This window comes from Rhodamnia argentea, chromosome 7, assembly GCF_020921035.1.
Source record: "Rhodamnia argentea isolate NSW1041297 chromosome 7, ASM2092103v1, whole genome shotgun sequence".
In the NCBI taxonomy this organism is placed as follows: Eukaryota; Viridiplantae; Streptophyta; class Magnoliopsida; order Myrtales; family Myrtaceae; genus Rhodamnia; species Rhodamnia argentea.
This window is the reverse complement of record NC_063156.1, coordinates 6,244,797-6,266,039: the sequence shown is the minus strand read 5'-3', so window position 1 is coordinate 6,266,039 and position 21,243 is coordinate 6,244,797. Positions and strand designations below refer to the sequence as shown.

At 41.0% G+C, this 21,243-nt stretch overlaps 4 protein-coding genes across 7 annotated transcripts in view; 2 read left to right on the top strand and 2 right to left on the bottom strand.

Annotated features, from left to right (window-relative positions):
* The window catches only part of LOC115746805, a 959,385-nt gene that overhangs the window by 911,781 nt on the left and 26,361 nt on the right, over positions 1–21,243 (bottom strand). The gene's annotated exons all lie outside the window — the stretch shown is intronic.
* Positions 338–12,913, top strand: LOC115754497 (DDB1- and CUL4-associated factor 13). Of its 3 annotated transcripts, XM_030693524.2 has the most exons (18): positions 338–408; positions 440–532; positions 636–725; positions 918–1,029; positions 1,429–1,456; positions 1,572–1,670; positions 1,815–1,884; positions 1,969–2,003; positions 2,101–2,175; positions 2,259–2,354; positions 2,642–2,705; positions 2,974–3,027; positions 4,153–4,238; positions 4,330–4,390; positions 4,471–4,535; positions 4,731–4,836; positions 5,140–5,228; positions 5,376–5,905. In XM_030693524.2, the coding sequence occupies exons 2-18, from the start codon at positions 467–469 to the stop codon at positions 5,536–5,538; spliced, it is 1,359 nt and encodes a 452-aa protein (XP_030549384.1). In that variant the 5' UTR covers positions 338–408; positions 440–466; the 3' UTR covers positions 5,539–5,905. The 3 variants fall into 3 exon arrangements, with proteins under 3 accessions (XP_030549384.1, XP_030549382.1, XP_030549386.1); XM_030693522.2 differs by having other exon boundaries at positions 340–532; XM_030693526.1 differs by lacking the exons at positions 4,731–4,836; positions 5,140–5,228; positions 5,376–5,905 and adding exons at positions 12,063–12,158; positions 12,431–12,913 and having other exon boundaries at positions 340–532.
* LOC115754495 (cytochrome b561, DM13 and DOMON domain-containing protein At5g54830) lies at positions 7,673–12,056 on the top strand. Its single transcript, XM_048282071.1, has 2 exons — positions 7,673–10,884; positions 11,785–12,056. The coding sequence occupies exon 1, from the start codon at positions 8,068–8,070 to the stop codon at positions 10,747–10,749; it is 2,682 nt and encodes an 893-aa protein (XP_048138028.1). The 5' UTR covers positions 7,673–8,067; the 3' UTR covers positions 10,750–10,884; positions 11,785–12,056.
* On the bottom strand, positions 16,665–20,846 carry LOC115754499 (nuclear cap-binding protein subunit 2). 2 transcript variants are annotated; one of them, XM_048282135.1, is made up of 9 exons: positions 20,697–20,846; positions 20,504–20,532; positions 19,501–19,724; positions 18,840–18,978; positions 18,731–18,764; positions 18,248–18,358; positions 17,851–17,898; positions 17,649–17,755; positions 16,665–17,178 (listed from the first exon to the last, which is right to left on the bottom strand). In XM_048282135.1, exons 2-9 carry the CDS (start codon positions 20,519–20,521, stop codon positions 17,107–17,109), a joined length of 753 nt encoding a protein of 250 aa, XP_048138092.1. In that variant the 5' UTR covers positions 20,522–20,532; positions 20,697–20,846; the 3' UTR covers positions 16,665–17,106. The 2 variants fall into 2 exon arrangements, with proteins under 2 accessions (XP_048138092.1, XP_030549389.1); XM_030693529.2 differs by having other exon boundaries at positions 16,694–17,178; positions 17,845–17,898; positions 20,697–20,829.

Genomic DNA, 21,243 nt, shown 5'->3' with positions numbered 1-21,243 from the left:
TATCGATATAGAAATTGAACACAAACAAAAAAATTAATAACTAGTCAGCATGTACGACAATAATGGTTTCGCATGAAAAACTCACAACCGACTTGAATCTGACACAATCTATTAGCGAAATCAAAATCTACGTCGTAAAATGTCGATACGAATTTCATATCACGCTCCGACAAAAAAGGAAAATTCATATCACGCGTTAAATGGAGAACAGACTCTGGACCAGTCCACGAAGAACTTGGGCTTAGGCCCATTATCGCCCAGCCCATTCGTTTGGTGGGCCCAAGTTCTCTCCTTTCCTTCTCCTCCTCCATCTCTCCCTTTCCCCTCCGCGCGGGGGGTTTTAGCTCTCGTCTCTGTCATCCGATTCTCTCTCTAGGGTTTTTCCAGCGATTCAGTGAAACGGCATCCGCCGGTTAAGTTTCTGAAACAGGCTTGTTCTGGACAAGCAGTATTAGCAGACGCTGCGATGAAGGTCAAGGTGATATCGCGTTCCACGGACGAATTCACCCGAGAGCGCAGCCAGGACCTCCAGGTGAGCTACCGCCCCTACTCTCCGGAAATTTCGCCGCGTTTCGGCTTCGGTGTCTTCATCATCATGATCTTTTCGCTGAAAAACTCGATTCGAATTCGATCAGAGGGTGTTTCGCAACTTCGATCCCAATCTTCGAACCCAGGAGAAGGCGGTCGAATACGTCCGGGCTCTGAATGCTGCTAAATTGGACAAGGTGAGCTTTTGTCTTTTTCTTTGGGGGGATTTTCAGATCCTTAGGCATTTTATGCGCTGCAAAGTATTTCATCAGCTCCGTTTTCAGACCTGTTGCTTCTATATGATCCAAATTTTCCGTTTTCGCACTGTTGGCTTATAGTGTGGCTGTTCGTTTGTAATTGTTTAGCTTTCTTTGTTCATAACTGACTAGATTTTCGCAAGGCCCTTTATTGGAGCTATGGATGGACACGTTGATTCAGTGTCATGTATGGCCAAGAACCCGAATTACTTAAAAGGAATATTTTCTGGCTCTATGGATGGAGGTATGTCGATTTTATGGTTATCCAATCATTGTGTTTCCATTAAGCAGTGAATGAGCATGTGTGGTGCAAGTGATTGTTGATTCGGTCTAAAGCAGTGTTGTAATACATTGGGAAGCTACGCGCATTATGCTTTCAAGTTTCTGATAGCATGGTTACAGGGAAATGGCGTTAAGCCCCAAGTATCCTATACTTGTGATTTCTGCAGCTCTTATTGTTCTTCCCTTGGAAAAATTTTCCTGTCCAAGACTCAAAATATTTCCTGGTTTTACGATCTTCATTTTCCGAAATGGGCAGCGGTGTATCCATTTGCGTCTTAATTGCACGTGTAATCTATCATGCTTGTTTCCCTGCCAGTGTGAACCAAACACAGCTAATTATTTTGTTATGTTTATTTTACAGATATCCGCCTTTGGGATGTCGCTTCGAGGTAAGGCTAGTTTGATGTACTTTTCAGATCTTCATGTAGTTCGCATCTGGTATCTTTATTTGTTCATAAAGGAAAAACGTAGAGTCTAAGCATCTATTTCAAAATTGATGGACAGGCGAACAGTATGTCAATTTCCCGGTCATCAAGGCCCTGTGAGAGGTCTGGCGGTATCTACAGATGGTCAAATTCTAGTATCCTGCGGGATTGATAGCACGTAAGTCCCATTATTGGCACTTGGCAGTTGATAAAGATTTTTGCAATATGTGACAACAATATACTGCATTTTCTTAAACTGAGGAAAATTCTGCTTTGGAATGTAGTACTCCTTACTCAGTAAACCTATTCTTTGGTTGTTCAGGGTTCGACTGTGGAATGTTCCTGTAGCTACTCTTGGGGAGTCAGATGGCACACATGAGAACTCGGCAAAGGTATGCTTGTCTATATTTTGACACTGGTTGGAACCATGAACATTTTACCGTTTTGAACTAACAACTCAATTTCATTGCATTCAGCCACTGGCAGTTTATGTATGGAAAAATGCATTCTGGTAAGTTTTATATAATAATATACTAGCTGCGAAATACAAAGCTTTGACTTCACTAGTAGATGCTTTTGGTATGTCAATTCTTCCTTGTTACTCTCAGGGCAGTTGATCACCAATGGGATGGTGAACTTTTTGCTACAGCTGGCGCTCAAGTAGATATATGGAATCAGAACAGGTGATCTAAGATAGTAATTTCTCTTCTTCTTTTTATGGTACTTAATCTTTTGTCCTGACCCTTTATATAATCGTTCTGTGTAGGTCTCAGCCAATAAGCAGTTTTGAATGGGGAACAGACACGGTCATTTCTTTAAAATTCAACCCTGGAGAACCTAATGTATTGGCAACATCGGGAAGGTATGCGTGCATTTCATGTGTCCCATCCTAGCCAAGTGTTTTCTTTGTTCCTTCTTGTCACGTGCTCGATAAGATGTTCATTTGAGGTTTCACATCTGATTTTGTTTTCCAGCTGTTATAGTTTGTTATTTGTCTATATCGTCTATGTTTGGATGCTCAACTAACATAAATCACCACTTTCTTTTGTCTCAATCAGCTTTTACTTTGATAGGTGTATGTCCTTTGCTATTAATAGCCTTCTTTTTCCTATGTAAGGCATGTAATAATAGCCTTCTTTTTCCTTGCAGTGACCGCAGCATAACCCTGTATGACTTGCGCATGTCATCCCCAACAAGAAAAATTATCATGAGGGTAATTTGGGAAGTTGCCGCTTCAGTCTTTTTCTGGAAGTGAAATTTTTTACAGATGAATGAGGATAATAATAAAAAAACCTAAACTGAGGCAACTAATTGTTTAAATCGATAGCGGCGAACATGCTGAACAGCTTCAGAAACAGCAAAATATGAAGATGCACACAGCTTTATATGCAGTTGATTGGAGATTATTTGAAGAACAAGTTATTCAGTGACGTACAGTTTTAGTTATGTAGTCATTGATAACTCGGCTCTTCCTGTTTCAGACAAAAACTAATGCTATTTCTTGGAACCCAATGGAGCCGATGAACTTCACTGCTGTAAGCACAACTGTTATATCTTGTTTGTGCTGTGTTACAATTCTCTTCTAATAGATTACTTTCTATTCTTCTCTGTTCTATGAGACTGCAGCTGTTGGGCTGCCCTAGGGGTAGTCCACTGGCGATTGAAAATACCGTCTTTCTTCCGTTTTTTCGATTCATGTGCTGCGAATAACAAGAGGATATTTGAAAATAAAGCATTGAACTAAATGTGGAGTTTGGTCATCAATTTTTAAGCTGTGCAAGGCAGGACTATGTAATTGGGGGAAGTTTATTTGTACAAGGCTCTATGTAAATTTGATGATCTTGTAGATCAGTTGGAACCTAATGGACACTATTGAATGCTACATCTCAAGAAAAGGCAGAAGATGGCGACTGTTGATGATGAAGGGATAGGACTTATTTTAGAGAGTGAGAGGTGGTTTAGACTGGTTCTCTGAATTTAACAAATATGATGTTGCTGTGCTGCTTCCAAGTGTGTGATATATTTTTCCTACTGCTTTTGCAAGTTTTAAGATTATAAATCCTGATGGTTGGCAGTCTTTTAGGAATGAACTGCTAGTTTGGGAGTGTTCTCTAGAATTTGTTTGGACAAGCTTCTTTTTTCCGGGAAAAATAACAACAATTTGAAATTGTTTACATGTGAAAATGTTTCGGCAGATTTTCTTGACTAGAAAAGTGACTTTCTTTATGCTGTTTGAATTGTAGTTTCATTGCATCCTTTAATAATTGCCCTTATCGGGCGTTGTCAATTTGCAGATAAGAGTATAGTAAATATGACAAAAGAAAACCTCGTGTTCCCATAAATATGTTTGTTGTTGGGTAGAAAGAACAATAATCAATAGTTAAAAATTGGTTTAAAATACATGTCCTGGCCAGCCTAGATTTTCTTGGCCGAAAACATAAACAAGTGTAGCTTCTGAAAGGGAAAAGATTGAGAGAGGTGTCCCTTGAACTGTTGTCATTAGGCGACTGTTTTTTTTATCTAACCTTGACATGCGCAGCAACTGACTGTGGAATTGCTATGTTGTTTACATGCTTAGGAAGATATGTTATTCTGTTTCCATACATGCCACTTCAATGCTCAGCATAGTGAAACTTACGGTAACACACTGTTACATGTAGGCAAATGAGGATTGCAATTGCTACAGCTATGATGCGAGAAAGTTGGAAGAAGCCAAATGTGTGCACAAGGATCATGTTTCTGCTGTGTAAGATGATGGATTAGTAGTTTTAGAGACCAGTTACAGTCTTGAGTGTCAGTAAGGATTCTTTGGAATTGAAATCTGTCTCCCTTTCCAGGATGGATATCGATTACTCACCCACTGGTCGAGAATTTGTAACTGGATCCTATGATAGAACAGTAAGTCCAGTATCACATTTGCTTTGTGTGAATAAAAAAGTGTGGTAGGTAGAATCGCAATAACTCTTGCTATTTCTCAGGTAAGAATTTTCCAGTATAATGGAGGTCACAGTAGGGAGGTTTATCATACAAAAAGAATGCAAAGGTATACCCAACTACAGAGCTTGTGGTTTATAATCTCTCTCTATTTGCTTATTCAATCGGTTGAGATAATTAAATTGGAAATGACTTTTAGATGGTATTCATAACTGAGCCTTTTAATGAATATGGTCTTATTCATGTTCGAATTCCATTAGGTAAGCTCGCTCTTATGTCTTCTGACCGAGTTGCTTACATGTAGGGTATTCTGCGTCAAGTTCAGCTGTGACGCAAGTTATGTTATATCTGGGAGTGATGACACCAACTTGAGGCTTTGGAAAGCTAAAGCCTCCGAACAGCTGGGAGTTGTAAGTCTCTATCGACCTTGTAGTATCTGAATGTGTGCTTCTGCATAGCCGAGCCAGTGCATGAGCAACTGGACAGAGGACACTTTCCTTTCACAATTAACCGTCTTGATTGGCCAATTAATTGTCATTATCATGCACACACATGTAAAAAGGTCATTGATTGAACATTGAATTCAGAATTGAGGCATGGCTGGACGTTAATTGCGTGATTGTCAAAAATGAATGGACTGAAGTTGATTCTCCTTAGAATGGTAGTCTGAATCAGCAAATCCAGTTCCTCATCTACTATTTGGCATGCCATAGGTCCTGCCAAGAGAGCGCAGGAAGCATGATTATCATGAAGCTGTCAAGAACCGATACAAGCACCTCCCTGAAGTGAAGCGCATTGTGAGGTAACAATATCTACTACAAATTCGTTTGCCGATTGGATCGTCACACTTTCGTTTGTTAATGATGCCAATGGTTCTGAAAACACTCCTTTCTGTTTTTAGTGTGAAACAAACTCATTACTCTTTTTTTCCCTTGATTGGGATATGCAGGCACAGGCACTTGCCCAAACCAATATACAAGGCCGGTATTCTAAGACGCACAGTGAATGAAGCAGAGAGAAGGAAAGAAGAAAGAAGAAGAGCACATAGTGCCCCTGGATCTAGTTCAACAGAGCCATTACGTAAGAGAAGAATCATCAAAGAAGTTGAGTGATGCTTCTATTAGCCTGTTGTGCCACATGGCATAATATCTGCTTGGATGGGCCATCTTTCTCAAGAGTTTACCTTCAAGTGAGAAGTTGCTTCACCTCAGAGAGGAGAGGACAACTATGCGCAAGCTCCTCTCAATCGGAATACGACGGTCCATTTTTCTGAAGAGTGGCTCCAGAGTATGCCAATGTTTGTTTGTGCAAGCGTTTGCCTGTTCATGCATGCCATCAAAGCTTTCGAATTGTCAATTTCTGATTTATTGGCCAGTTATCAAAATACTTGATCCGTAGGTTATTTGATTGTATCATAAGCTTTGATCATTAATTCATTTTAACAGGAAGTGGGGGAATTTGGTTCCTTGTGAATCAAGGGGGGAAAAAAGGTTTCTCTTTTGTTGTAGAATTGGAGATGAAATCATCAGACTAATCAATGCTCTTTATTAACACCTGTTTCTCAAGTCAGTCTCATTGTACTGACTTTTCTTGAGAGGACCAGAGCTATTGGAAACCAATTTCAAAAGGATTTCTGGATCGTAGGCGACGCGATGTTCTTCTGGCCTGAAGAAACAAATTAGAAAGAATAAATCAGTTGAAACAAAACAATTTGTAGTAGTTTTTTGAACAGAGGAAAGAAGCAATCTCCCTTGTCCACCAATTCGACCACGGCCCCATTCCCTTCCGTCCTGAATCCCCAGTCAAAATCTACACGGGGTATCACAATGTCGCAGGAATTGGACCAACATAAATAATGTGGGGTCATGCAAATCTGCGAAATAAGAATCGCGGTGAGAGGGAGGAGACAACGAACTATTCTCTTGCCTTCTGCTAAAGAACACATTGCCTAAACCACCTGTGCAACCGGAGCTGCCAGCTGCAATCGTCGCTAATGAAATCTACACGGAATGTAGAAGAGCTTCTTGTGATTTCAGAAGCAAACTTTGCTCGAACTGGACGGCGGTGTGTTTCTAGTAAATGCATCGAGATTTTCCTTCATCAAAGCTGAAAGCGGAAGCTGCCAACTCCCGCCAGCCTTACCTGATCATTTAGCTTGATTGGGATATGCTACTTCGGTTGTCGAATCATCTGGTTGTTGCCTTGTGCCCACGCCATGGCAACCTTTCCCAGCTGTTTCAATGCTTATTGCTAAACAATGATCAACGAGCCATGCATTGAACTAGCCGTTTCTCTTTCCTAAACTTCCAGACAATTTTCAAATGTAGTCTATCCAATCAAATTTAGGTTCGAACCGCTAACGTGACACTTCAATCAGCGCCGACGCTCCTAAGTTTGTGATTTTCTCGACATATAAACCTATGGCACGTGTTCATTTTTCTGAGGTCCCCTAAGATTGCCTGTTCCTCTTCTCACGGGCCTTTTTACTTCGTTCTCATATGATTTGTAATTTCTGTTTGCATGTCAAAATTCTTGCTGTTACAAAAATCAGAGAAATGGAAAACATTTGCTTTTTTTTTTTCCTGTAAATCAATTGGGCGTGTTTTAGCATTGACCAAATTAACAAGGGCCTCAAAGACAACAACAAAGCGAATCGTAATCTAGAAAACACTGAAACTCGTTGGGAGCCTTTGTATCGTGTTCAATACTTCGAAATTCTCCGGCATGCGATCGACACGTAGTTAGCGCTTCAGACATGCCGGCGACACGCAAGTCCAGCATCCCAGCACATTATGTCGATACTCACGGATCAATCTTAAGCATTTCTAATAAACTAAGAGTCAAAATATAAATTTATCAAAAATATATATATCTAAGTCATATTCCCAGCTTTGACCCAAAAAACATTCATATACCCTGTTACTACAAAATTAATATACCAAACCAGTTAAAAAAATATTTAATTATGAAATCTTAAAAGAAAAAGAAAAAGAAAAAGAAACTCACCGTTTACATGATAATTCATCATGTATATATAAAAATGTATATTTAATAAACGTGTTCCAATGTGTGAAAATTCTTCATTTTTTGGGAAATGACATGTTGGCATGCTGGTTTTCTGCTACTTAAACCATAAGGCGAAACATAAAGAATAGAACGAAAAAAAAGATTATTTTCAATACAACAAAAATAAAAATTATATTATGTTGTGTTTTTGTTTTGTTTTCTTCTGTTGTGTTGGGTGACAGTAAGCAAAGTACGATAAAGCCGGTTCTTTCTCGGCATGTGTTTTCCGCCGGCCCTCGTTCGCCGAAGGCAACCTCACGACGCGACGCCTCTACTTCCAGGGCGAGAATTCGACGATATTACGAAAATGCCATCAACCTTAACACCTCTCTCGCCGAGTTCCGTGTCTCTCCCTCAGATCGAGTCACGGTGACCCGCTCGTCGTCAGAGCACATTACAGAGTACACCGAGTCCGCGACTCGTTCACCGAGTCACTCTCCCTCCACTCGCGTCTCCCTCCCTCTACGCCGCTCTCCCTCGTCAATTCCGTAAACCGCCGTAAACTGACGGTTGACGCTGTTTTATCTCCCCACGCACGGGACCGGTCGCGTGAATTCGGATGCAAATCGGGGTCAATGATCCCCAAATTCACGCTCCTATGGCTCTTCTTCACCTTCTCCCTCTCTTCCCGCGCCGATCCCGGTCGGAGCTGCTCCAACTCGAGCTACCTAGTCGGGTTCGAATCCGAGCTGAGCATGGTCCAGCATCAATTGCGCGGCACGGTCAAGGTCATCGACAACTGCTCCTTTAGGGTTTCTCAGTTCGACATGCTGTCGGGGTTCGACGTGCACTGGTGGGGCGCGATCGCGCCCGATTTAGGTAACATGACATCTGGTTACGCTATCTCTGATCAAGTTTTGAATCGGACGTACAAAAATGAGTCTTTTACCGTTCGTTTAAGGAGTAATGTTAGCTGGGATCAGATCCCGGTTCTTGCCGTGTGGGACTTGCCCACGGCGTCGGATTTTGGGCATGTGGTTTTTCCGAATACATCGGAAGCGAGCCCGGCCCCAAGCCCGAATCCCGGGGATGGGCCAGTTAGGGTTTATAGGCAGCCGACGATGTTTGAGAACTGTAAAGTGTTGTCTCCTAAACATCGTGTGCGGTGGACATTGGATGTGGATCGAGATGTTATTGATATAGGGTTAGAAGCGGCGATTGGGACACAGAATTACATGGCTTTTGGGTGGGCAGACCCGGAAGCCTCGTCTGATTACATGATTGGAGCTGATGTGGCGGTGACAGGGTTCACAGAGGAGGGCATTCCATTCGCGGATGATTATTTTATTACGAGGTACAGTGAGTGTACAATTAATAAGGATGGAAATGCAAAGGGAGTCTGCCCTGATACGATATATGAGCCGAGCGACGCTGTTGCTGTGAATAATACTGTGTTGGTGTATGGGCATAGAAGAGATGGTATTTCCTTTATCAGGTACCAGAGGAAGCTGAGTGTTGTTGATAAGAAGTTCGATTTGCCTGTGAATTATAATGGCAATGTGACTGTGATTTGGGCATTGGGGTTGATGAGCCCACCAGATACCCTTAGGCCATATTATCTGCCTCAAAATCATGGAGGTGAGGAGTCTGTGCAGTTTGGTCATTTACTGCTGAATGTGTCCGAGAGTGTCGATGATTGTCTTGGTCCGCTGGATGCAGAGGATAAGGAGGATCAGGATTTGATTATTGCAGCTCCGAACATGCCTCTTGTTGTTGTGACTGGTGAGGCAATGCATTACCCAAATCCACCAAACCCTTCAAAGGTGCTCTATATAAATAAGAAGGAGGCACCGGTGCTGCGAGTGGAAAGAGGGGTACAGGTGAAGTTTTCAATACAAGCAGGGCATGATGTTGCATTCTACATCACTTCAGATGTTCTTGGCGGGAATGCCACTTTGAGAAATACAACGGAGATTGTGTACGCTGGAGGGCCCGAAGCTGAAGGAGTCCCTGCCAGTCCAATGGAGTTGATTTGGGTACCTGACAGGAACACACCTGATCAAGTTTACTATCAGTCTTTGTATCATCAGAAAATGGGATGGAGAGTTCAGGTGGTTGATGGTGGTTTATCTGATATGTACAACAACAGTGTTGTTTTGGATGATCAACAGGTAAATTTCTACTGGACTTTGTCTGAGAAGTCAATATCAATTGCTGCACGTGGGGAGAAGAAAAGTGGTTATCTTGCAATAGGATTTGGTAGTGGAATGGTGAACAGCTATGCTTATGTTGGTTGGGTTGACAATAATGGCACCGGAAGGGTCAATACATACTGGATAGATGGGCAAGACGCATCCAGTGTGCATCCAACAAATGAAAATTTGACATATGTGAGGTGCAAGTCAGAAAATGGGATTATCACAATGGAGTTCACTCGTCCTCTGAAACCGGCATGCAGTCATAGCAACAGGCCAGAATGTAGGAACATAGTTGACCCAACCACTCCTCTTAAAGTGATATGGGCAATGGGTGCTAAATGGACTAATGAGCACTTAAGTGAGAGAAATATGCATCATGTAACCAGTCAAAGGCCTGTGCGAGTGCTGCTTATGCGCGGTTCTGCTGAGGCTGAGCAGGATCTACGGCCAGTATTAGCAGTTCACGGTTTCATGATGTTTCTCGCTTGGGGTATTTTGCTTCCTGGTGGAATATTGGCTGCTAGATACCTGAAACATGTAAAAGGTGACCAATGGTACAAGATACATGTTTACTTGCAGTACTCAGGTTTATCCATTGTCTTGCTTGCCCTTCTATTTGCGGTAGCTGAGCTTCGAGGTTTGCGTACGAACTCATTGCACGTAAAGTTTGGCTTCACTGCTATATTTTTGGCCTGTGTACAACCATTAAATGCATATTTTAGACCGAAAAGACCTTCCAATGGAGAGGATGTCTCTTCGAAAAGGATTCTCTGGGAATATTTTCATGTGATAGTTGGCAGATTGGCCATTGTCGCTGGTATGGCTGCCCTGATAAGTGGAATGAAGCTCTTAGGAGCCAGATATGGTGGTGAAAATGTTCATGGACTTGATTGGGCTTTAGTTATTTGGTTCTTGATTGGTGCACTGATAGTCATGTACCTGGAATACCGTGAAAAGCAGCGGCAAAGGGAGAGGATATATGGAAGAAGTAGCTGGGTGTTGGGTAATCTGGAGGAAGATGATTCCTTGGATCTTTTGAGCCCAAGAGGAATTGCTGGAGAAAAGGAGGCTCAACCTTCCGGGAGAATGGAAGTTCAGCTAGAACCTTTGGCCAGATAGAAAATTTTTGGGCATGAAATCACCAGTCGCAGTTTTGTTTGTGGACATTTTTCCATGCATATGGAAAACATGAGGCCCTTCTATCCGTTTGAAAGTTCTTTTGCTGCTAGATAGGAGTCAAATGCGGATCACCTGGTGATTATTTATGCATTGTACTTTTTATACTCAATACATCTACACTGACACAGCGAAAGGTTTTCTAATCATCAGGTTTTAAACTTTTGTTAGATGAGCTGAGAGTATTCCTATTTCCAAGATGTGTATGGTCAGTAATGTAGAAGAGCTTCTTGCGATTTTAGAAGCAAATTTTGCTCAAACTGAACAGCGATATGTTTCTGTAAATACATGGAGATTTCTTTATTAAAGTTGATGTTGCCAACTCCCGCTGGTCTTACCTGATCACAAGCTGATTGTATATGGTACTTCGATTGTTGAATTATCTGTTTGTGCCCCTGCCATGGCAACCTTCCCAGCTCTTTTACTGCTTGTTGCTAGTAATGATCAATGAGCTATACGCTGAACTAGACGCTTCATGCCGTTTCTTTCTCACCTAAGATCTTACTTTTAGCTCTGTGCTTGATCTAGCTGTACTCTTTTGCACTGAGTAATGATCTTGGGGCTTGAGTCGTTGTTCTATTAGTATTTGTTTGTATTGGCTGTCATAACTGGCGATTTCTGCAGCTCTTATTGTTCTTCCCTCGGAGAAATTTCCTGTCCAAGGCCTGGTTTTACCCTTTTCATTTTCCGAAATTACAGTGGTGAAGCCGTTTGCGTACTTTCATCTTAATTTCACATGTCATCTATCAAACTTGTTTCCCTGCAGGCGTGAACTGTTAACATTAACTAAATGTCTAGTAGACAGCTAATTATCATTGTTATTTTCATCTTACGGATATCTGCCTTTGGGACATAGCTGCAAGGTAATGCAGTTTCAATGTTGTATTCAGAACTTCATGTAGTTTGCATCTGGTATGTTTATTTGTTTATGAAAGAAAAACTTTTAGTATAAGTATCTGTTTAAAAATCAATGGACAGGCAAAAAGTATGTCAATTTCCTAGTCATCAGAGTCCTGTGAGAAGTTTGATGGTATCTACAGAGGGTCAAATTCTGTTATCCTGCAGAATTGATAGCATGTGAGTCCCATTATTGGCACTTGCCAGTCGGTCGCCAATGGGATGGTGGACTTTTTTCTACAGCTGGTGCTCAAGTAGATATTTGGAATCAGAACAGGTGTTCGTAGACAGTAATTTCTCTTCTTTTTTGTGATGGCACTTAATCTTATCCCGACACTTCATATTGTCCTTCCGTGTAGATCTCAGCCAATAAGCAGTTTTCAATGGGGAACGGACACTGTCATAGCTGGAATATTCAACCCTGGAGAACGCAATGTATTGGCAACATCAGGAAGGTGTGGATGCATTTCATTTGTCCAATCCCAGTGAAGATGTTTTCTTCGTTCCTTCTTCTGACATGTTCCCACAAGATGTTCATTGGAGGTTTCACATCTGGTTTTGTTATCCAGCTGTTACAGTTTCTTATTTGTCTACTTTATCTATATTTTTGGATGCTCAACAAATGCGATCACCACTTTCTCGTCTCAATCAGCTTTAACTTTGATAAGTTTTTTCCTTACCCTATTGAATTTGAGGGATGTAATAACGGCTTTCTTTTTCCTTGCAGTGAACGCAGCGTAACCCTCTACGATTTGCATATGTCATCCCCAACAGGAAAAATCATTATGGGGGTAATCTGACAAGTTGTCCCTTCCGTCTTTTACTGGAAGTGAGATTTTTTAGAGATGAAGAACTTAATGAGAAAACTTTCATTGAGACAACTAATTGTGTGGACCTATAGTAATTTAATCTGGGGAATCATGCTGAACAGCTTCGGAAACAGTGAATATGAAGATGCATACAACTTTATATGCAGTTTGTTTTTTAAATGTAGAATATGTTCTCTTTTTAATTTGGGGATAAGTTGAAGAACAACTTACTCTGTGATGTACAGTTTAGTTATGTGGTCGTTGCTAATTCAGCTCTTCCTATTCAGACCAAACGAATTCTATTTCTGGGAACCCAAATGAGCCAATGAACTTTAATGCCGTAAGCACTACAGTTCCATCTAGTTTGTATCGCGTTGCTCTTCTGACAGCATTTCTGTCTATTCTTCTACGATCTCTTAGACTGCAGCTATTGGGCTGCCCTAGGGGTGCGTGCTAGTGATTGAAAATGTTTTCACCTTTCATTTTTCCCTTTTCTTAATTGACGTGCTGGGACACTTGTGCAAGGCAGTACCATGTAATTGGGGGAGCTTATTTGTACAGAGGAAGATAAACTTGGAAAGGGTTTCAAATATGGAAAAATGTTGATACAGTGGAAAGTTTTCAAAACCCGTCACAAAAATCTGTAAAACTCGTCCGAAATCTCTGAAGGCTCGGAAATCAAGTGAAATGTGCAAATATGGAGATCAAACATTGCTTAAATTGGCATAGCCAGTCTGCAGCTTCGAAGGTCTCACAATCCTCTTTGTTTTGATATGCTATACGCGGTTGAAGTTGACCCGTTTATTTATGGCGTGGGTGGGGTAACCCGCTCTTATGACGCTCGAAGGTTTTCATATAAGTATTTGCCAGCACTTTGCTTCGGGGTTTGGGGAGTGTTACTCTTCAGCTTCTAAGTAACCTTTGTCTTTTTCCACACGAAGGAGTAGGTGTTCTCTCGGGCCCTGTGTGTGATATCAACGTCCTACCATGGTCATCTCGGCAAGACATGGCATGCATCCATCTTAACCACATCACAAGTAACGATGTCCTTATATGACTTTCTAATTGAAATAGGTAAATGACATAATTATGTTATCTTGAGTTTGGTGCCTTTATGAATCCACCTATTATACAAGGGGAGGGAGGGTGTCCTCTCTTTGTGGGACAAGCAACAATCATCCGATAACGCAGTTGAAATGCTTGCCCTCTTCGTTCTCCTCTTCTTCATCCACCCAGTCATCTTCGTATATGTGATCATCGTGCTTGACTATATTGGCCATCTTTCCGCTATGGGCAGTCGCTTGAACGATGACCCAGTTCTTTACACTTGTAGTATTTAATTGGTTGTGGCTGGATATTTAAATTGGTGTTACGATTGTTTGTTGCAATTGGTTCCTAGGGCGCCCTAATAGTATTCTCCAAAGTTTGTTTCATATCTTTGGTTAGAGGATTTTGGAACATCTAGTTGTCTCCCCCTTCCAAATGATTCACGGATGGAATAATTATTAGCCCAACTAGTGGAGTTAGTTCTCTCCAGTTGCATCTTGACCTTTTGGGCTATTTCTTGGGCATCCTCAATAGAGAACAAACAGTGTAGTAAAACACGGTCTTGTATATTGAGTCACAAGCCATTGAGGTACCTAGTAATCAGTTGTGCCTCAGATTCAGCTAGATTGTTGCGGGCAGAGAGTTGGAGAGACTTTCGACATTGTAAAGGCACTCATTAATCAGGATAAACATTAACCTTTGGAACCGTTTCCAAAGATATCTTCCTCTACATCATTGGGTATCAGAGCAAATAATAGAATTAAGGAAAAATATTGACAAAGGGGAAAGTCTTCAAAACGCATCTCAAAAATCTGCGAAACACGTTTGTAATTTCTGAAGGCCTGGAAACCAAGGAAAACACATGAATTTGGAGATCAAACATTGCCCTGATCGGCATAGTCAATTTGCAGCTTCGAAGATTTGCAATCCTCATTAATTTGATATGTTGTATGTGTTTGAAGTTGACCTGGCATATATGGCGTGGGTGGGTGGGGTCGCCCGCTCTTACGACGCTTGAAGGTTTCTATGTAAGTATTTGCCAACTGCTCTACATCAACAAGGCTCTATGGACATGGGGTGAACGTGTAGATTGGTTGGAACCTAATACACACTATGGAATGCTACATTTAAGGCAAAATTAAGGCAAAAGATTACGACTGTAGATGCTGAAAGGACTTCTTTTGGAGAGTAAGAGGTGGTTCAGATTGGTTCTTCAAATTTAGCCTTATGTTGTTGATACGGTTCAAGGATCCGAAGCCGCTTATCTATGGGGTTTATTTGGGCTTTGTATTGATGTTGACCATGAGAGCCAGGTATGGCCCCAAATGTATTCCAAGTGTGAGGCTCCCGGTCATCAATTCCAAGTGCTGCTGTCACTCTGGTCTGAACGCGAGACGGGTATTAAAGTATTTCACATCGCTTATCTATAGGGTGGCTTAAGCTTTAGAGTCGAACAATCTAACATAATACTATGTTTGTTGTGTTACTTTTAAGGGTGGTATATTTTTCCTCCTATTTTGGCAGTTCTAAGAATTGTAACTCTTGATAGTTGGCATTCTTGTGGGAATGAGCTGCTAGTGGAAGTGTTCTCTCCAATTTGGCGGTCATTTGTCCATACATGCCACTTCAATGCTGAGCATAGAAGAACTTACTGTAAAACACCGCTACATGTAGGCAAATGAGGATTGCAATTGCTACAGCTATGATGCTAGAAAGTTGGAAGAAGCCAAACGTGTACACAAGGGTCATGTTTCTGCTGCATAAAATCAGTGTGAGTAGTAGTTTTGGAGACCACTTGCAGTCATGTGTTTATTGCAGTCATTATGGATTCTTTGGAACTGAAATGTGTCTTTGAATGACATTTTCTTTGCCTGAATTAAAAACTGTGTGGTCTCTTGCTCTTTCTCAGGTAGGAACTTTCCGGTATGATAGAGGTCACAGTTGGGAAGTTTATTACACGAAAAGGACGCAAATGATTATGGTCCTTTTCAGGTTGAGATTCCATGGGGTAAGCTCACTCTTAAGTCTTCTGACAGGGTTGCTTGCACGTAGGGTATTCTGCGTTGAGTTCTGTTGCAATGCGAGTTACGTTATATATGGGAGTGATGACACCGACTCGAGGCTTTGGAAAGCTCAGGCCCCCGATCAGCTGGGAGTTGTAAGTACTGCTGTTGGCACTGGTTTACGATTTCTGAAACTCTCTAGCGGCCATGAAGTATGCGTAAAAGAAGAATCATCAAAGTTGCTTACATGATGCTTCCATTAGCGTGTTGTGTCCCATGGCATAATGTATTTGCATCTCTCCAAATCAGTGTTGTTGGATGGGCCATCTTCCAGAAGAGCTTGGTTTTGAGCGAGAAGTTGCTTTACCTCTGAGATGAGACAAAGCTCCTCAGAGTCTAACCACTTTGGTAGAATATGGCGGTCACTTGTCCAGAGTTGGCCGATGTCCGGTCATGCAAGCTTTTGGCCTGGAGCATCACCAGTCCTCAATTTCTGATTTATTGGACAGTTGTCAAGACATGATACGTAGGTTAAAAATTGGATCATATGCTTTGGTCTTTAACTTGCTTCAAGACGTGGAGAAAAATTTGTTCCCTTGTAAATAAGAAAAAAAGAAAGAAAGAGGATTTTCTTTTTCTCGCAGCATTGGAAATGAAATTACCGAGCCATTAATGCCTTTTAAGTAGAAACTAGAAAGATTTATTTGACACTTGTTTCTCAAGTCGGTTTCATCGTGTGGCTGGTTAATTAAGTCTCCCTGTTGAGTGTGCTATTATGGTTCCGGCAGAAAAGAAGGGGGATCAGCTGAAGTCTGTCTCTGACCCCCACTATAGCCGAGATGTCAAATCCATCTGAGATGCATTACCTTAACTCATCCTTTTTGGAGACAGAATTATACGATAGGGATATTGAAAGTGCGGCATCGTTGATGTTCATGGGAAAAGAAGACATCCTCTGGGGTATATGTCAACAATACCAATAAAGGGGTAACATTTTCTATCTAGGCACCATCGCTTTCCAATATGAACCATGTTGACTGCATAGGGATTTCACTATCAGATTGATCACCTCATGTTAACTGTTGGACAAACTTTAAACCAATCAATGAGCCACAGCTTCTCCATGATGTATTGGAACTGTCAACTAAGAAGACTCTATGACATGTTGTCGAAGCAACCAAGCCCCAAATGGTCATAAACATAGAATAAGAACATGTAAAAGGTAGTGCCATTCCCACAGCAGTAAACTGCAAAGACTCTGACTAGTTAAATTTTTGCGGGAACCAGTTTTTGTGTAAAAAGCCTAAATGTCTAACAAGCTCATCATTTGCGCTGGTCACTCTAACACGGCCAGAGGGTCACCAAGGTCCTCCACTTTTACAGGTCATGATAAAGTGGTTTGAGATCTATAACAGATAGCCCGACTCACTAATCCTAATAAGAATGTAGAGCATCATTGCTTCAAGATTGCAGTTGCAAGATCCTCTCTATTCAAGTTTCGGATGCCACTGCTCGCACCGAATTGTCAATGACAGGAGATGAGGCTAAGCACGTCTTTTGCGATCCTCCTCATCATCATCAGAGTCACCACTTTCGCGGAACCGTGGATTCTTTTCCTACAATATTAAACAAGACCATAAACTTTCCAAAAAGCAACATACAGATATAATGAAGAAACATATACAACAGAATCATCATCGGTTGTTCTGTCATCATATTCATTATCTAAAAGTACCAGCCAGCTTCAGCATGGTTATGACGACAAAAATGGGATAAACGAGCATACACTCCCTCCTCTCAACTAAATGAACTCTGATATGACAGCATGAAACTGTTGGCAAAGTTGCAAAGTAATTTACATGCTTCAGAGTAGAGGTACGTGGTGAACAGATAGAATCCAAAAACCCACTCAAGCAAACCAGCCAGACTAAATCCATCTATCTTATATTCTCAGGATGCAACAAGTAATGTATCGCCAGTTGAGATAGATAACTGCAATTTCAAGGAAAATAAAGAAACCAAACTGGAATGGATAAACTTGAAGATACAAATACTTATGTTAAACGGTATCTGAAGGTGACATTACCAGTCTCGACTCAGGATCTTGGTCTCCCCTGGATTCATGGTCTGACGTTCTCTTTGAAGATTCATATGGACGACGGTCATCTTCTCGGTTTCGTTTCCGATTGTAATCTGCGTTGTCAGCCAAAAAGTATAAACAAGTGATGCCCATGAAATTGTAAAATGTCAGAACGATTTAGAATTATTTTTGCCAACGTCACCTCTACTGTAACGGTATGATCCGCCATGACTCTGGCTTCCACCATGCCTTCCATCTGAAAAACCATATGGTCAGAAGATCCTGAATAGTACTCTTCAAATAGAAGGCTATACAAAATAGTCTTAAGCGACGCAAGAAAAACATCGGACTTGATGCTGCCTTGCATTGTAGAGGTATTGGGTATTTCCAGGCATCTGCTGAAGTAAGGTGGAGTATAGAAGGGTTTTAATGTCGACTAACAACTAATGTAGCATGAAAACAGCAATTAATTCCATGCATTTGGTTAATCCCCTCATGTATTCATCTTGCAACAAGCAACTCATTCGCCACCAAGGAGGTAGCACAAAGACCAGCACGTTTACCACAATTGAGAAACTAAACGAACACAGCCCTAGAACACTTACAAGGAGGTGGTATAACAGGTGGGAAGGAGCCCAATGAACCAGCACCATAGTCTACAAGCTGCCGTTGCGCTTCCAGCTCTTTCTGTACTATTTTTCCATATCCACCTCTACGTGAACATGTTAGGGAAAATTGAATGGCAAAAATAAAGTCTTCCAAATATAAACTCATATCCAAATGAGCAATTCAAGAAACTCAAATGCATCTATGGATGAAATTATAAACACAAATATTTCTACCATTTATTAGCTTGGCGAAAATTCCTCCATATTATTAACCTTAAACTGCTAACCACCATACGTTCTTTGCATGACAATATGCATGCCCTACCAATTATTATCATTCGGGGCCAAAAGCAGAATGCCAGCACATATTTTCACACAATTCTATAGTTTACTCTAGAAACTATTTCCAACTGAAAGAACTCACATCCATTTGATCTTAAGATTACCAGAGCTATTGGAAAAATAATTTCAAAAGGATATCTGGGTCATAGTCAGTGCGATATTCATCTCGTACCTGAAGAACAAATTTGAAAGAATGATTTAATTGAAACAAAATAGTTTTTTAAACAGAGAAAAGTGGCAATCTCACTTGTCCACCACTTCGACCACGGCCCCATTGCCTTCCTTCCTGAAATCCCCAATCAAAATCTACACGGATTGGACGGTCATCAAGAATTGTCCCACTAATATATTTGACAGCATCTTCGGTATCTTCTCTAGAATAGAATCTAAAAGAAATTCAATAAACAAGATACATAAGAAAATGCGTATACACATTGAGATAAGTGGGAATAAATATGTAAAAGCAATTCAACCATCCTCAGTAATGGCCCTATCTGACACTAATCCAACCGAAGGAAATATAACTAATGTCTTATCATACAAGTATGGAAAATTAGAAACACAGTAAGACGGCATAAGAAGATCATAGTACAAAGAGCATACATTACGATGTCAATGTTACACCTTAAAACCATGGTGAGTACACATTGAACCAGTCTTTTCCCTTCTGCTAAAGAAAACCTGCCTATCCACTTGTGCAACTAGACCTAGGGGATAACATCATGCTAACAATTATTGACACCACCAGCTACTAGAACAACTTATCTTGTTAAATTTCACTGATGCAGTGCAAAATCAATTAGGCAACTGAAATTAACCTAATGTGCCTAAAGTGAACAATCCAAGGAAACTTGAGGACTTCGAAATTAAAGTGAAATTCTACGAGGTTTTAAAGATTTAGGCCATACAAAACAAAACAGAAGCCACAAGGTGTTTTGCTATTCTTATCCAATCCCATGATAATCTTCTTGATTTCACCAGCTCTGGTGAAAAGCTCGTAAACTTGTTCTTCAGTTGTGTAGAAGGACATATTCCCAATGTAAACAGTGGCAGAAGATAGCAGTGCTTGTTCAAATTCCTCTTGTGTACCAGGAAATTTTCTGTCTCGGTATGCTGAAAGCTTGTTTTGGTCCTGAGAAGTAAAGACAAATCAAAAGAAGGAAAGAAAAGGAAATTACCGCATTCTATCACACAGATATATACGTGGATGAATAGTTTCTTCGCCAAAGCCAAGTGTATTTTGTGTTCATGCATGTTTAATCATCCGCAGAACTCATGAAGAAAGAGAGTATCAAGTGATGCCAATGTTAATTCTCTCAAATATTGACAAAGGCTCCAGCCCACAAAACCTTAACCTCAGTCACACAAAAACACCAAAGAGAAATCGTAGAAGTTGACCAACATATCTCCAGAACAAACTCTTAATTTAGTCGTGGCAATTGTGCAGCAGGCCTCAGAACTGGAAACAAGCAATAGAGAAACATTCAGACAATCGCGCGTGCTACACAGAAAGCACTTGAGTGACAACACAAAATCTCCTAAAAGTAGCGGCAAACCATTCGAAGCAAGGATATATCATTCTTCAAAGAGATTACATCACGCGTGCTAAAGAATTCAATGACCAGATAATCTTCAAACAACCGAAAAAACAATCCAGAATCTCGATCACTAAATTATCCCACCCGACCAAACAATAAAACCATTTGAATAATCAGGTTCCACCGCAACTTCCGGAAAAAGAGGTCCATCGGGAAAGAATCAAACCAGAACAATGTTCCTTCCAAAGTCTTTTCTGGAGAAACCTAAACTCGCCCAATCAATCACACAGAGCAATCAGACGATGGACGGAGAGAAATGGGGCAAAAGGGGAAAGAGAAACACCGCGCGAACGACAGAGCAAGGAATGCATACCTTAAACAGAGAAGCCATTGCTGGAAAATCTACAAGGAAATCAAGAAGCAAAAATTGTCAGGAGCCGCTCGTAGCAGAAGCACGAATTGTTAGTGCTAAACCAGTAAACGTCAATAGGCACCCTAAAGCTCTATCAACACGGCCACTTCCACAAATTGCAGATTGGAGAAGGAGGAGAGAGAGAGAGAGAGACCTCAAGAATGGCTTGAGCTAGTAGTAGTACCAGTCCCAGAACAGAGCGAGAGAGACGAAGTTGTTTTGGTTTTCCACGGTCGGAGCTCGCTGGTCCACCGTTGGCATTGCGGGTCATGAAAGCGGACCCGGGTTTTGAGTTCGGGTTTAACCCGCATGTGGCATGTCTCTATTCGTGGATCCACGTTACCCTATTGGAGCATCCAAATCCTCTCTAAGAAGGGTTTTTATTCACGACCCGTCAAAACGGATTCAAAATCCATTTAATAACATAAAATCATCTAAATATGTCATAATAAACTCAACAGGTCATTCGATCCAAAAAAAATTTAAAAATTAGTATAATATATCTACAAAATAAAGAGATTAAAATAAGTGAGTGAACGCATTTATAATTCACTTAAGACAATCTATTTAAGAGGCCTCTTTTGATAAATAAAAAAAAAGAGGCATATATCTTTCTTATTGAAGTTTTTTTTTTTTTTATGTTCGGCGAGGGCTTCGACCGACCATGCCTAGTGCTCGGCGAGGGTTGTTGGAACTCGCCG

What these genes read in the sequence shown, in the direction of transcription:
- LOC115754497 (XM_030693524.2), top strand. Translation starts at nt 467, where the DNA reads ATGAAGGTCAAGGTGATATCGCGTTCCACGGACGAATTCACCCGAGAG. An exon ending in CTTTGGGATGTCGCTTCGAG is followed by an intron (nt 1,457 to 1,571) that starts GTAAGGCTAGTT and finishes ATTGATGGACAG; the next exon opens with GCGAACAGTATGTCAATTTC. An exon ending in CATACAAAAAGAATGCAAAG is followed by an intron (nt 4,536 to 4,730) that starts GTATACCCAACT and finishes GCTTACATGTAG; the next exon opens with GGTATTCTGCGTCAAGTTCA.
- LOC115754495 (XM_048282071.1), top strand. Translation starts at nt 8,068, where the DNA reads ATGATCCCCAAATTCACGCTCCTATGGCTCTTCTTCACCTTCTCCCTC.
- LOC115754499 (XM_030693529.2), bottom strand. An exon ending in ACCTGTTATACCACCTCCTT is followed by an intron (nt 17,899 to 18,247) that starts GTAAGTGTTCTA and finishes ATGGTTTTTCAG; the next exon opens with ATGGAAGGCATGGTGGAAGC. An exon ending in AAGATCCTGAGTCGAGACTG is followed by an intron (nt 17,179 to 17,648) that starts GTAATGTCACCT and finishes TTAATATTGTAG; the next exon opens with GAAAAGAATCCACGGTTCCG.